General features: G+C 43.8%; 1 protein-coding gene across 6 annotated transcripts in view; it reads right to left on the bottom strand.

The window, feature by feature from the left end:
- Positions 1-16,283, bottom strand: part of LOC135909546 (uncharacterized) — a 53,861-nt gene that overhangs the window by 4,682 nt on the left and 32,896 nt on the right. For 2 of the 6 annotated variants that reach the window (XM_070527333.1, XM_070527330.1), the window contains 3 exons: positions 14,197-14,458; positions 11,270-11,579; positions 5,043-5,394 (listed from right to left, as the gene is read on the bottom strand). In XM_070527333.1, coding sequence (XP_070383434.1) covers positions 5,043-5,394; positions 11,270-11,579; positions 14,197-14,458 — 924 coding nt within the window. The remainder of the gene's footprint in view (positions 1-5,042; positions 5,395-11,269; positions 11,580-14,196; positions 14,459-16,283) is intronic. The other 4 variants (XR_011509034.1, XR_011509035.1, XM_070527331.1 and 1 more) reach the window with 4 other exon arrangements.

Genomic DNA, 16,283 nt, shown 5'->3' with positions numbered 1-16,283 from the left:
GCCAGCGCAAATTTCTGGGTTTAGAGTGGCCGAGCCGAGGGTCCTGTGTTTCGCGCCAGAAACTGCGAACCCTGCCGGCTAAATGCTCGGCGCCGCCGGGAATTGGTTGGGGGCCCGCGCATCGCCGAGAATTTCCAACGCCAAGCCCGCAAATACATGGAAGGTGCGAACGGCCGCTTCCAGCGCGTATTCCTCAGCGTATACTTTGGACACAGCTGCTGCATCTGTGACCGGTTCTTGTTCGATGTGAATCTCTCCAAGGTTAGCTCGGTGCGGAGCTTTCGACAGAAGGGCTCTGCCTTGCAACTGCTTCCCGAAGCCTTCTGTGACGCCACCATCCATATCGGCAACCATGAATACTGTCGGACGTTGAGTACGAAGACAGGATCGAAGAATGTGACCGCTGGTACTGAATCACTGCAGATAATAAATCGTCATGGACGTTGAGGGGTTTGTATATATGTGAGTTCCTGAGGCTTGTGTGGCTTACTGGCGTGGCCGTGCATGACCTCGCAAACACTGCGCGACACATAGCAACTCGAGGCGAAACTTAATATGAGCATAATTAAGCCATTCATCACACCGTAAGACTTAGCAAACCTAGTAACGCTTGGTATGAGCGCAGCCAAGCCATCCAGTACCTCGCAAAGCACAGGAAAACCTAGCAACACTTAGTATGAACCTACATGAGCTATGTATAAACTCCCAAAACTTAGGAAAGCTTATCAATACTTAGCAAAAGCCGGAACTAGTTTTCGTTGTGACCCAGCCTTGCACCACTAGCGAAAATTCCCATATTGTTTTTTTTCTGTCGCACTTTTGATGCTCCACCGGGTGGGGTGTTAAGCCCTACGCATTCAAATGCTTTCGAACAGATCTATGGGCGTCGGTCTTGAGAAACAGGGCTACGTAGTATAATGAGGCTACTAACGATGACTTTTCGGTGTAACACACCAATATATTTGGGTGAAAGTGCGAAAGGCCGGTACGAGGGTTTCCATTTAACTACTAGAACAATGCATACTGCTTTGACCAGAAAAGTGCTCTGTGGTTGCCTTCATGCAAAAACCAGATGGTATGGTAAGCTTTTCGTATAGTAAAGCTAACAATCCAAAATAAAAGAACAATCAATTTCGGGGGATCGTCGTCAATAGGGACCTATATTTGGCCCCTACGAATCATATGTTAAAAAGAGGCTTGCATGAATTGTCAGCGAACCGCACTTTTTTTTTTATTGCGATGAAGGCTTGCCTTTAAGGCATAATTCTTGGAGCGTATATGTGTATTATATGTGTGCTGTGAGGCCTGTGTTGTGTATGAATTGAAGCAGTGTTTTGTGAAATCTGTTGTCATGTATCCAGCGGTCATAGCTGGTTGTCACACTGTAGCGGAGGCCGGCTTGCAGTAGGAGACGCGAGCGTTCCGGTTGTAAACCCCTACATGTCCATATTAGGTGGTATGCATCTGATTCCACCGCAGGAACGGAGCAGTATGGACACGTAGCACCCAGTGGTAAATGCGACCAGTTCCACCTTGAGACAACAGCCGGTGTAAGGGCCACCCCGGCCCGAGGCCTCCTAAGCACAACTTCCTCCGCCCTAGTAAGGTGAAGGGGGAGGGAGCAGACACACGGTGGGATAAGAGCGCGTGTGTCCTGCCGGAGAACATTTTTACGGGCTCGCAGCGAGTTACGGGGTTGGGGTTGGAGGGGAATAGGTGCAGGATCAGGATTAGGAGGGCAGTGTGCCTGCTGGTCAGCAGCAATGTTGTAAGGGTTCGCTGAATGGCCTTGAATCCAGTGTACCTTGACGCAAGTAGTTGTCTTACTATTCATAGTGTGTATTCTCTCGCAGATTTCCATCGCCTTATCAACCTTCTTGAGTTCCTGAATAGCCGCTAAAGAATCCGTGAATATATCTAGTTGCTTGATGGTAGGGAGCTTAGATGTCGCATCTTGCACAGCGTCGTGGATGGCTTGAAGTTCCATTACTAGAGCGCTGGTTTCCGTAGACAAATAGCGCTGGTGGCCGCTGATGAAATTATGCGTAGTACTCAGGAATGATGCCCTTCCGCCGTCTGGGAGAATGGCAGCATCCGTATAGACTTTGCAGGTGTTAACGCATGGTGCATCGACGATATTGTGTTCGTCAATAGTACCTGTTGTACCGCTGCGTCGTAACTTCGTTGGCTTATTAGTTGTAATGCTGGTGAATTCCCAGGGAGGCATGGATAGGGCTGATTGTCAATCCGAGAGCCGCGATGAAAATGAGCATTCAACGCAGCGACACCCGGAATAAGTTGCTTTTTTATTTCACGTGCTTTTTCACGTTGCAAGATTAGCTCTGCAATTGTGTTGAGCTGGGCATGTTCCTGTAAGGTTGGTATCGGTGTGATGCGGGGCAGTGCTGTGATTGTGCGCATAGCATCGCGATTAATCGTCTCCAACTGTGCCAGCTGTGCCAAAGTCAGCCGTTGAAACTGTGCTTGATATAAAATTCGTGGCTACAAGACTGCACGCACCAACCGCCGAGGTACGTCAGTACGAGCTCCAGCTGCTTTTGCTGCAATGCGACGAATAAGGTGAAGTGTTTTTGTCGAACTCTGTCTGGTTTTACGGAGCCAGTGTACACCACTGCCGGATTGGTGAATATCGAGACCCAGTATGCGGACCTCAGAAGCCTCAGGGATTGTCACTGCGCCGAGTCTAAATGTAAAGGGGTGCTGCGTGATTCTTGTGCGTCCTTTCTTGTTGGCCACCACAACATGGCTTGATTTTTGGGCGGAAATGTCCAATCCTGCTTTCCGAGCGTAGTTGTTCAGCACATCAAGGCCTTCTTGAAGCTGTTGAGTTGAACCGCACTTAATCCGGAGAAATCATGCGATTCTTTATTGCAATCCATGTGGCTACTGTACCACAATTTTCAGGAGCTTCCTGCGGTATAGCACACTTGATGACGGAAACTCCTGCGCAAGTAACATTCGCAACACTTCAAAGCCTCCAACCTCAAGCATTCCCGACCTATCTTGAACTTTATATGCATACATCTATAGCGGCTACCGAAGCCTTCATGCGTGTTCAACTGATCACGACAGATATTTCATTTCGTATGCTCAGGAAACACATAACATACTGAACTGATTTTCCCTGGCACCATCTGGCTTGCCTACCTACAACGAGGACGTCTACAACGCACGCAATCATCTTTACGCTGCACCCCGGCTCTGTTTAAATAGTTTTTGCGCATGTTAGAAAACCGCCGTCAAACTTTGATGTATACAACAACCCAAGGTACACCTCACTCTTCCTGAATTAAAAAGCTAAGCTGTGGTGGCGTCAAGAGTGTTAGGTGAAGTTACCCAACAATTTTTACACGTGCTGGGGGGGGGGGGGCACTACGCCCCCCTACTTGTTGATACAAACGGTTCTCTCAAATCTGTGTGCTCGACACTAGCTGTTCACATGCCAGAAAAGCTCGTTTAAATACAAACTCAAACAGCTTGTCTGGCAAATTCTACGCGAGAACAGCGTTCGGCGCTTCGCTTGGCACTCGAGTTTCATTTTGAAATAGAAATTTTATGGACATCCTAAGCGCACTTCCATCTTCGTGGCCGCCGTGATGTACAGTATGAAGGCCAAGTGGGATAACAAGGTTGCTCTGGGCTGTATGCTTTTGTTGCAAGTGAAACAATGCGAGGGTGAGCAGTGGATGGTGGCATCTTCGCTCGCTGCAGCTGCCGCTGTTTCTCACGCTACCTTTTCGACAGCGATTGTCCGCGCTCATTGAGTGAAATCTGTTTGTGGCTGCCTGTGCGAGCGTCACACCATGCTTTCCAGTTAGCAAGGAAGTGTTTATGAGTTTGCTCAGCCGATAAAAACTACTATGCTCACTTTGTATAGCTCTCTAATAATTTGGTAAAGTAAGTGATCCTTGTCCTTCCGCACGAAAATGCTATTTAAAAAAAAAACCTCAATCCTGCACTATTTCTTGGGATTTGGAGGCATGCTTTCATTTAATATAAATCTCAATACACCGTGTTCTGAATCAAGCGCCAGATATGCTACATTTACACCATCAAGCAGCTGTTCAAGGACAGCGCATAATTTTTTGAATGGCAACCGGTACACTATGGTGACTGAAAATCATTGCGCTAACTATTCTGCCATGTTTCCCTATGGCAGTGGAAGATCTGCTTCGATTCCACTTGCACGAGGTGGCGCAGCAGCTACACTTCGTTGTTTGATGTATGTCAATAATTTCCACAAAGAGTCGCACATGCTTCCTGGCTCCTGACTTGAAAATGAGGCTGCAACCTGCACTAAAATTGTGCAAAGAAACTTGCACCGACCGTAGATTGATAAGGCATTTTCACCAAGTCAAACTCATTCATATTAGCATGGGCTCATAGTTCTACCTGCGGCATACTTGGAACAGTTAAGGTAGTATAGTACATTGGTGTATTTGTTCACGTTATAGTACACTGAAACCAGTGATGTGTACCATGTTAGGGATACATCACAGACGGCTACTATCAGATGAAAATACAGTGGTAACAATGAACGTGCGCAATGAAGACGAAAGCGCTAGTTCAGGTCCTGAGGTCTGCAGTCCCGTGAGATATGCTTTCATGGTAACATGTCCCGCTTCAATGTTTGGCGCCAACTATAGATTGTGCACTCGTTTTTTGTCGGTCGTCGTATCATTCTTGTAATCCTCTTTTCTAGGGTTTTTACCATTGCATTAATTTTTCTTAGTTCCTATGTATATAAATGTTTTCCCTTTCCTTCGTGCAAAGTATCGAACCCAACTTTTTGGATTGCCTTCTCGGTCATCAGGTGTGCGTCTCTCTCTGCCAATTAAAAAAAAAGCCATAAAGATTGCACAGTAGGTCGTGTACTGTCGGAGTTGGCAAATGCATGCGAAACTTACAACAATTCGCAGTAAGCGTTTCTCCGTTAAATATTCCGCACGTAATCTGTTGTCGAAAGCGTGGATATTTGGGGCCCTACTTTCCTGAACAGAAAGGAAGAGACAAAAACCTACCTGTTGTTAATGTCCAATCCGAGACGAGCATCCGTCTGGAGCAATTCACGGAGCATCTCCTGTCGTCGGGCGTCACGATTTACCAGAACGATGTTTTGAAAGCATGTACCAGCCTGTTCAGCCATTCTTAGTCGGCATAGCCTGCGCAAATACGGTAAGACAAAGTCTATGGACGGGTCGGGAAATGCAGACACTTCAACGTCTATCACTGCGGTTCCCCATCGCAAATTGAAGCGCTGGTAGAAGTGTCCTGGTGACCGGGAGACTGCCGAGATTCTCACGACCAAGGTCTCAATACAAACGTGAACTGTCAGCAGTGCCCTTGTGAACGTTTCCCATTCGGCAAGATGATCTGCGAATAACAACGGTATCAATCTATTTCACATCTGGAAAGTGTTATTTCGAATAGTCACGTAAAAACACAAAGAACGTTTATGAATGCTAGCGGGTAATCAAAAATGTTCTCTTAGAATGATCTGCCCAAATCATGACATTTAATCCAGGACAGCCGCAGCCTACAGTGCGTCTGCCAGTCTCATTATGGTCATCCTGCTGGAAAAAATATTGCTGCGATTTTAATCCCTAAAGTTATGCACAGGTTGTTCGCTATATTAAAAAAATGCATCTTTGGTTGGCTCAATATCGGAGTTTCTTTCCCAGCGTTCGCAATATGTATGTTTCAACTCTATTAACTCACCGTTGATGCCTGCTTCAACAGGTGTTCCCCAAGATGCAGTACTGGGACGTCTTTTATTGCTGATTTTTATTAATGGTCTGCCCCTACAAACCACAGGTAAAATATGCTTTTTTTACTGGTGATTGCGTTTGATGTAGATAATCTCATCTGGTTGTCCTTAACAGTTCTTTTGCTGACTTCTGCAACAGGTCCAGAGCATGGCAAATGAATATCAACCTTTCCAAAGCTCTCTCAACGTCCTTTACACGCCGCTCGTCTCCTTCCTTGCCTATTCCTTTAACAATATTACTTTAAGTAGGGTCTTTGAATTCAAATATTTAGGTAGCCTACTAACACACGATATCTCATGGTCGAAACACATTAACGTCCCCTGTAACAAGGCCTTTAAAAGACAAGGTTACATAAATCGTACACTGCCGTCTTGCTCCCCAAGGAGCTAAACTTCTTGCATATAAAGACCTCATTTGCCCCATCCTCGAATATGCTTGAGTTATACGGAACCAATACAAACACTGACGTAAAAAAACAAGAATCAGTGCAAAAAAAGGCAACGCATTTTGTTTGCAGGATATATGACAAGGAATTTTAGCCGTGTAGCTCTCTTCCCCACTTGCTCTCACTCCTCTTACTGAGCATCACAAACTTGAATTCCTAAATTCCTTCACGCGTAAATCAATCCTATTCGCCTGTCCTCTGTGGACAAAAGACTTCTTTTAAACCCTCATGCACAAGTCCCCATGCTCTAAAATTCAGAACATATTTTTGCCCGCACTGATTCCTTTAAACACACTTTTTTCCGCCAACAATTGAAGTTTGGAATTCATTACCCGGCAACATCCGTTCACTATCACTGAGACAATTATTCACGCAAGCTTGTTTATAAACCTCGTATGTTTGTCGTTCATCCCATTCCTTCAATAATCTCGCTGAGGCTGAAGTATGCGCAAATAAAAGAAATAAAGAAGATATTGAAGAAATTGAAGAACACGGATGAGCACTGAAATCTGCAGATAGCTTTTTCTGCTTGAAATGTGCGGGTATAGCTAAGCAAGACATCCAACCCCTAATAATGCTGCAATAAAAATCACCTATACTGGTTCTTTGTTCCTAGTGTGTCGTGGACAGTATGCCGTTATCAAGCTGTAGATAAAACTCCTGTTAAACAGGACACACAGGGTGATAAGATTTACCTTTACTGATTTCCTGAAATTAACATGAGAATGAAAGTTCGACAATAAGCTATGCGGCGAAGTTAGAAGCGCGATCGTAGCCGTCTTGCATGAGTGATGAATACAGAAAAGAAAATTTGCTCTCGGATATCTCTGAACACGCGCATAGAAGAACGACTCCAATAAGAATGATTTTACGTAAATAAAACTGCCCCTTAGTTTGTAACACAAACATACCCTCTTGCTCCAATAATTAAAAAGGTGAATGTTTCACTTTAGTTCTTCAGGTGTTGGACGGCCTTCTCAATTTGAGCAATCATGGCCCCATAACCTATGTGCAGGCTTAAGTAGATTTCATGTACACCTCAGCTCCAAGTTTTTAAAAAATCGGTGAGATTAAATTTTATCATATGACACAAATGTCGCAGGGGTGGCCTCACCTTGTTTTGTATAGTGTTAGACTGCGTTGCCTATTCTTGACGTGTGAAGTGCCAATGAAAGAGCACGATCTCTCCTAACGCGTCATTTCATGCAGTTCATGTACAAAATTCAGCAGACCGGTGTGTGAGCGCCACCTTTGACATGATTCCAGAACCTAGATGACTTGCGCAAAAACGCAATACAGGTAAACAAAGAAACATCCAAGCCTCCCAAGTAAGGAGATACAAGATAGTGCCCCGTGTTGTCGTTTCATGGTTGCGCTCGTCTTTTCAGCAATATTCGATCGATTTTTCTATCCACGTTTGCTATTAAAGTCAAACTGTTTTCATGCTGGGCTTTAGTCTTACGTTATAAAATTTTGTTAATGGCAGGTTGTGCTTTCCCAATGTTCAATGCTTTCTTTGGTACATTCAGCTATCCTAACGAAACGCATTAATTACATCCTTATTTTTTAAGATACATTTAAGCTTTCTGTCAATATAATATATGCACTCAAGATCTTACTGCAGGTTTCTGTGTCAGTTTTCGAGTCGACTGAGCCAACTGGCTTAAGTAAACCTTTTTTATGTGTTCAAAACGTGTTACTGCCACTTGCGAACACTTCTTGAATTGTGAGATTATGGATTGCGAGAATTTGTTGCGTAGTATTTTTTTACTTTTCGTTACAAAAAAAGAGCCTTATGGAGCTACTAGTATTAGATACCTTTAGTGCTGTTGAGCATGGGTAAATTATGTTACTTGCAAAGTTTCTGCAAACATTTTCCTAAATACTTATCTCTTCTTAAGATCCGATCACATTTAAATGCTCTTTCGTGAAACATCAGCTACTACGCTATGGATGCATAGTTTTCCCGCATGCATCCAACACCAGGCAGCCACTAGAAATAATTTCTTCGAGATATCGATAATGACTGAGGGTCAAACCGCAAGCAAAATTTTTGAAATGCTTAATCTCGCGTCTAGCGCACACCATGATGGTGGTGACCATATTCTCTTATATTCTCTACAATTTGACTTATATTCTCTACAATTTGATGGCGGTTTACGCCGACGCAAAAAGGTAATGAAGGCATGCAAAATTTTGATATAAATAGTACGTACCTCTGATTCGCAAGTGAATTATTTTGCTATGTCGACCATACGAGCATTAGTCAAATATAAAAAAAGAAGTGCCAAGGAGTACATTATTTGGCAATCAATGCGTACCGCCTCCCTAATTTGGATTTGTCCATTTTTTGTAGTCATTTACGTCTACCTACGAAAAGAACAGCAATAATGCGAGAAGGAGGTAGATGCTGAAATCTTGGTACTCAGAGTTTCGGACAGTGCCAAAATATGTTAGCGTTATGATCTTGGTTTCAATAATGGGAAAGAACTAACAGTAATACTTCCCGAATAAAGGCCTGTCTATCGACATCAAATGCTTTGGCAATCCACGCTACAATATTTAGCTTTGGACGATATCCTATGTGTGTGTTATATCTTATACAATAAAGCAGGGGTCGGCGGTAAAACACTTTTCAAGTGCCAAGTGGTGGGGACATGCGAGTTTATACATGAGGCTTTTCGACTGGCCATCAAACTTGTTGGTTGTATTAGCCTTGCACTCTTGAGCAGCTGATTTCTTTTATTTGAGCGTAAACTTGGCAAGACTGACACTCTAAAGATGTGCTTCAGTTAGGCTTTAAAAATCGTGCAAGCATCTAGTGAACATTGTTTCCGTAAACATACCACACGTCTGTTACACTGGTTGTCCGAACCATATCACTGAATAGGTAGCGGAACGAGTGCTAAAGAGAATGCACCACAAATGATACACGTCCGGGTGCCCGAATACAGAGTTCATTCAACCCATACATTCATCAAGTTCATCGAAATATAATTGCAGAACGTAGTAATATTACTGTTGCGTTTTCAAGCCAAAATAAATTAACAAGTCTTGGAGTGAAGAGCAGACCAGGCTGACAGTCAATTTCTCTTTGATGCTGTCAGTTTTACTGCGCTCGGGCGACTCTAACGGGTGGTTCTAAGTACTCGCTACCACTCGTCGAAGGCTGCCAGTTACTCGAGGGAACACAAAGCACGTGACCGACCCATCTCCTTTCCAAACTAAGCCGGCGTAGCCCTCGCGCAATGCTTTCCTGCCCTTTCACTCCCCGACGGAAGCGAAATGGCTCCGATTGGTTGCGCGCGTAGCTTGAGCACGCGTACGCGACCAAAATCCTTGCTACGAGAAGGGGGTTAACCGAGTGCCCGATTTTTATTCAACATATAAGGAGCCCCCAAACAAAGACGCCAAGAACTCAAGGGAAATTACTTGTACCTGATTTCACTATTAGTATGATTAGTATTGTACCTAATTTCAATTAGCAAGTACAAATATTTTCCCCTGCATTTTCCACGGTATCTTTGCTTCTTATGATATGGAGTCCTTGGTAATGACTCGCGCTCCAGCGCCGGTGCAGCTGTGAACTCATCAAACCGCCCTTTCCCGTAGCTGTTCTCCTCTGGGTTAAATTTTTTTTGCGAGAGCAAGACAGCGTCACCGAAATGTTTCCGTCAGTATAAGCATACATGCTTCACTTGAAAAAGGAGCACTTGCATGGTATTCGTTCACTTCACTGCAAAACATGTGACTGCCGACCCCTCTCCAAAGATAGTGTGCTTCTGGGTAAAAGCGTGAGCGAATTGGCCAAGCGAATCATTTAGGCAGAGCACAACCATCTATGGAAACACATGTATCAGAAAATCGTCCATCTCATGTTGAGAAATATTGTAGGAATGTTCGCGCAGGACAATGGATGTTATTCACGAGCAAGGCCCCCTATACATTTCGATATTGTTGTTTGTTGGCTTGCGGGACCTATTCTATTACGCATCCATTTAGTGAAGGTATGTGTAGCTTTAGATCCAGCAAATCAAGACTTCATTGATATCAGCAGAACTGAAAGTTATGAGAGATGGCACGAATTGCTGGTGAAATATTTAGCGCGCATAGTTGACATGGACACAGGACAAGGTGTGTCCCCCTTTCACTGTGTCCTTGTCAATTGTGCGCGCTAAATATTTCACTATGACTTCATTGATAGTTTGTATCATGAGCCCGTGTGTACTTGGTGTCGCAATTTATCCAGTATCGGTTGCGCTACGTTTAAGAACATTAGTGAGAAGTCACACCTACGTTTTCTTGGTACTGCCACACGAGCGCAGCTATATGAGCAAGTGTTCTGTAACGCGATATTTGTGTCTGAACGGCACGTTTGTCAAGTCGAATAATCACACTAGACGAATTGTTCGTGCTGAAAAAGGAAGTACCTCAAAGAGTACTAAGGAAAAAATTAGAATATACGTTTCATTTATTTTAGCTAGTATTTCAAGCAGCGACATTGCCCTTATTCTTTTACGTAAGATTTGTACATTGCTGCAATGTTATTGGGTATTTGCGGAACTTATGCGGGACGGAGAAGTAAAATATTGGTCTTAATACTGTAGCTAAACGTATTTTATAGAATTTTGTCATACGTTTTACATCGTGGCATGAAAATACGCGCACACTGCAAATATATTCGTGCGTAATATACACTGATCATTAATAAATGCCTGCCTGTTGTTTAATGTGGTGAAATGGTCATTATGCAGATACCAAACGATGAAGCATAGAAATATTGCCCAAAATATGTTCGCCTACAATCCATGGCCTGCCATTATTATAAAACTAGAAACGCTGATTTAGGCAGGAATCCTGCGCAATGGCAGCTTAGTTTTCTTGATTGCATCCCAGAGGTGCGTGTAGCATATGCAAATGAAAGAAAGAAGCGCGCACATAACTTCATTCACGGCAGTCGAACATTATAAAGTTCTTCAATTGCTAGATTTCTGGTGCATTGTTAATGCGATTGGTCGCTTTTTCAACTGCTTACGTGTTCCTTCCGCCGCTCCGGCTTCCTCATTGGCAAGCATTAGCTTAATATGGCAGGGCCCTTGTTCCAAGACTTCGAGGTCTGGAAGAACGCGCACCCTTATGCTTGCTTCGTTTTGCTGGCCGAGCGTCATCCTTCGTGTATGTGCGCCAACCAAGCGCTCCAAACTCGGGCCTGCGATACGTGTTCGTATGTTCGCAGTGGCATCCTGAGAGTCGTCGTCGTGTGTCGCCTGCTGCGGAGAAAGCGCACCGTCATCCGGTGCTTCGGAGGCGCCACTTACGTTTCTCTCCCGTGAACGGTCTGCGCTCTGAAGAGGAAAACATATACGCTGTTCCGGAGCCAAAAAGGAAATTGGTGAACAAACTGTGGCAGGCATGAAGCTGCTTCAAGCATCTTCAGCAGCAAAAAGCACAGCCTTCGGTATTAGTTTATTTTATTCTGCAGAAACGGCTCGAAGCTGAAAGTTGGAAGCCACCTATTGGTGAATTCTACAATGCTCCGTAATCAGCTTTCCTTAGAGACGATGTATTGACTGAAACAATGCCGACCCCTGCAGGTTCTTTAAGCAACACGTAAATGGTAAAAGCACGCTTGCATACTCTCCACGCCGGAAGCCAGCCGCTAAAAGATGATTCACAATAGGCCAACGCGACACCGATTTCAGAATGCCGATGGTCGGCAACAACTCTGGAAAGGAAAGAACAGCGTTCCTTCCATTGTGGCGGACCATCTTTCACAATGTACCGACGGTGATCTCTCAGCCGGCTGTCGGGAGATTGTCGGTGTCGGTACAATGTGACAGAGGCACCGACACGAAGTAAAAATGCTGCTCCCGACAGTTAGACTGAAATTGGTGTCGGGTTGGCCTAGTGTAGTTTTGCATGGTATAACCACTTCTTTTCTGGCATATAGCCATGTTCACTGCCCGACTATCATCAGTGGCTTCATTTGAGCACCTGGAAAGTATATTGAGAAATTTACTCGGTCTCTATTTGTACACCGCAACCGCTTTATTTCACGAAGAGGCCTACATATCGCAGCATCTGTCCGCCACAGTATCTAGCGCACACTGGATGTACAAAAGACAAGAAATGACTTCACAATAAAAATTTCAGGGGCCTTTCACTGTGTGGAATGATGACCAGTGGTGCTGTGTATGTAGGCCTCTCAAAGGCGAAGTGCACCTCCGCCGTGGGTCAGCCCAGCATTGTACGATCTTAGGCATCGGTGCACGCATAGGGAGCGGTCAACGCCTGCTTCACAGCCGCGGGTCGACCCGGTATTGCACTATCTTTGGGATAGGTGCGCGTATGGGATGTGATTCACGCCTGGTTCACATCTGCCAAGGGGTGACACGTATTGCACTACCTTCGGGTTTGGCCCAGGTATTGGGAGAGCTTAACGCCTGCTTCATCTGCGACACGGGCCGCCTCGCCATTTCAGTATCTTCGCGATCGGCCCACATATTGGGAGTTTCATGTCTCCACACGGATACAATCCTGGTTGACTAGCCCTTAACAGCACAAGGTTCGGATGCCCTTTGATCGTTATGAACAATTGCTGTTGCAGTTTTGCTGCTCATTTCTGGGCACTGTGAAGCAAATATTGACGTACAACCAGCACCAAGTACGATAAGCCGATCGCTAAGCTGAGAATCTATACATGCGTATACTCGAATTTAGGAGGGACTTGCAAAAGACAGAGTAACCTGGGCAGAAATAGCAGTTTTTACGTGCTAGGTCAAGTTTTCGCAGTAAAGACAGAACGGCCGCGTATTTTCGTTCTTTAAACGCCATTTACTGTAAACGACTTTCAGCAGGTAATTGTGGGTGTGCTCCACCGGTACACAGCAAACGAGAAATCACATTGCACATGTTTCACAATTTGACAATAGTGTCGGAAAGTCGAACATTTTGTTGTCACGCGTTTTCCTTTTTGGAATTCGGGGCACCATTTTATGTCCAATTTTAATAATGGTTCCACGCAATTATTTTGTATGCAGAGCATAGTATAAGCATGCGGACGTATTCTACTGTATGGGAACTTCAAGCGAAAGTATGTTGTCAGCCTTACAATCCTGCAGTGCAACATGATTTCATTTAAGTGATGTAAATTGTTATTTCAATTATCGAATATAGAAATAAATTATACCAAGGTATTTGCCATGTGCTTGCATGACACAAAACGCATCTTTACATAAAGCATGTTGACAAACTGAACTACCACATCTCGAAAGAATGTAGGCAAATCAGGTGATCTTTCAAGAGAGTTAGGAGGAAACAAGCTTCGCAGTTTGGCAGTACTGCCATCAACAAACAGTAATAGGCCGTGCAGTGCTCTTAGGCCTCTTGTCATCGACATCGGTCGTTGCACTTATTGTGATTTAAGTGAACTAAGTCAGGCGAACAGCACCCCAAGATTCAAGCAGCTACAACCTTTGGGCGATGCAAATTATGTCCACCTGCATAATGCTGCAAATCCTGCGCGATGGAGATTTAAATCTTTTACTTCACTTTCTTTCATTCTGCATACGTCTTGCGGAAAGTTTAACGAGATAAGGGAAACATTAGACAGGGTAATAAAATCAGCAACTTGATTTAAAATTCGTGATTTGAGGTTAAAGTACGAACATCTGGTCGACTGAGCTTAACACGTAATGTTGACGGTGTCACTCGTTTTTCGACATGATGTATGCTTAAGCGAGCGATAATCTGAAGAAGGCCACTCATTCAGTCTACATTTAAAGTGCTTGAATAAGCTAATCGATTTCTTTAGTCGTCATTACGGTGCCTTTCATCAAATCGTGCGCGAGAAAATCCTATCAAAATTTTGTACGCTGTAACCGAAACCGACCCTTTACATCAACAGGACGCGGCCGGTTTATCTATTGTTTGCTACTTGAAATTTCCGTCGGGCGTACTCACATGGGTTCCATTCTGAAATGTGTTGGCAGGCGGATCTGACGAAGGCTGATGAAATGCGGAACGCTGACGGTACACACCATGAATGATGCGAGCACTCAACGTAGCATATGTTATTTCACTACTTTCATTGAACATGGCGACAGGTGAGAGCGGCTGTGATGACCCTGCAGTGGAAAGACCTTCTCCTTCTGCTTGCCCGGGTGTTCCCGACGGAGGGGCCTGCGGCGGTTCATGTGTGTTCATGAGGATGTTGAGTAACGGCCTGAAAGTGCAAGTTGAATAGTTTCAGCTCCTCTGTCACTGAATACTTCCCGTTTAGTCAGTTCTGCATGACTGGGTACTTTGTTTACTTGGTGTATGCCTTGCACAGGTGGCCTGAATCTGTGAATTGGATAATTTTCGTTCTAGACGTCCTGTTATACTATGGAAATAAACTGAAAATTGAATTGAATTGAACTTAGCAAGCAAACCAAACACGCTGGTTTTAAATTATGCAAAAATTAAGCTTTCCTATGGCTAGACATTTGCTGGAAAGACAGCTGTTCTGATGACCTAATAAGAGCGTCAACGTAACCTTTCGATCATTCAATAGACGTGTTTAGTGGGCCAGTTGAGTATTTAACATGTGTTTTTGTACATTATAATTTTTTTGTTTTTGGTTTCTCTACGATTGATGAATTTCCACTGACAGTGCTATTCCGGTACAACGGAATAATAAACACTACTTCGGGTCTCTTTGTGTCTCGGTGCTATTATTGAGTAACGTTATCAATACGACCTTCAATGACTAAACGTTTTGCATATTCCGCATGTAAAACAAAAATGATAAAGAAGAGCTATCCGGGGTCAAAGAGCAAGCACTCTTTCCGGCATGACACCGTGAAGAATGCCGGATCAAAGTGTGCAATCATTCCCCCACAAAATAAAACAATTAGGATCACTGTCGATGTATTGTTGGTCATTCAGAGCTTTCTACAATTACAGCACCAAGGTAATCTTTAGGATCTTAGAAATGTTTCTGAATGATGCAATAAGAATATTTCAACAGTTAAAGCTTTCGTAAGACGTGGTTGGAATTTATGCTTCTTTTAACCTCAGCTATTCCTATTCCCTGCAAATTTGCCTAAATTTTGTACTATGATCTGGCATTTACTACAAATGATAAAATAATTGTTTGTAGTTTTATTAAAATACGAAAGTAAGACGTAGGAACACGTTGCAAATATACATGGCAGATACCCAGTGCCAAGCGTGTAACCAGGATTTTTTTTCTGTGGGGGGAACCCATGGTAACTTTGCTATGCAAAATAGGGCGAGGGGGGTGGATCATTGCTAGTTGAAATGAGAATAATGCCCACAATTCGCCACGAAAATGCGTAAGCCCGCTGAATAAAAATGAAATAGGATTTATCTCACAAGTACGCCTGTGAGATACATGAAGAACACTGCCAAGAACAAGTAAACAAACAAAATTGGAAAATAAAGACTTCTAGTATCGTTTTTTGACTTAGCTCTGGAAGAATTATAGAGAACTATATATTTGCCCAACAATCAGTATTCATTCGGGGCCCTTGCTTACTGCTTTATCAAGATATTTATTAAAACTGACTCGTAGTGTTATTTGGGAAGTTCCGTAAAGAAACGCAGCCCTCAGTCCTGAACACCCATGTAAAGCGCCGGACGCTACGGTTCTAGACGTACTGCGCCCACTTCCGAAGGTTAGAAAAACAGCCATATTAGCACAGCAGAGAAGTCTTGGGCGACGCGACTGATAACTGTTAGAAGCGTCATCGAAAACACAGAATCATTCTCCACTTCCGGTGGTGTTTTCTCTACTTCCCTTTTAAATAAAAAATTTGGTCCATAACTATTGTTAAAGAATGGTTAAATTCGTTCATTTTGCCTTTACTTCCTGTATGGATGTTGCCTTGGCTCTCTCCCTTAGTGGATCGCCTAGTTTCTCAACTCCTTACGAGTCTTGCTTCCAGTTGCCAATTTTGCACGAGAACTGCTTTACAATTAGGGAAAAAACCAGACGAGGTAATGTATGACAGTCTTATTGTTTATGGATTTACAGGTTATTACAG

This window comes from Dermacentor albipictus, chromosome 10 (assembly GCF_038994185.2).
Source record: "Dermacentor albipictus isolate Rhodes 1998 colony chromosome 10, USDA_Dalb.pri_finalv2, whole genome shotgun sequence".
NCBI lineage: Eukaryota > Metazoa > Arthropoda > Arachnida > Ixodida > Ixodidae > Dermacentor > Dermacentor albipictus.
Note: the sequence above shows the minus strand (reverse complement) of the source record. Positions and strands in the feature narration are given on the sequence as shown.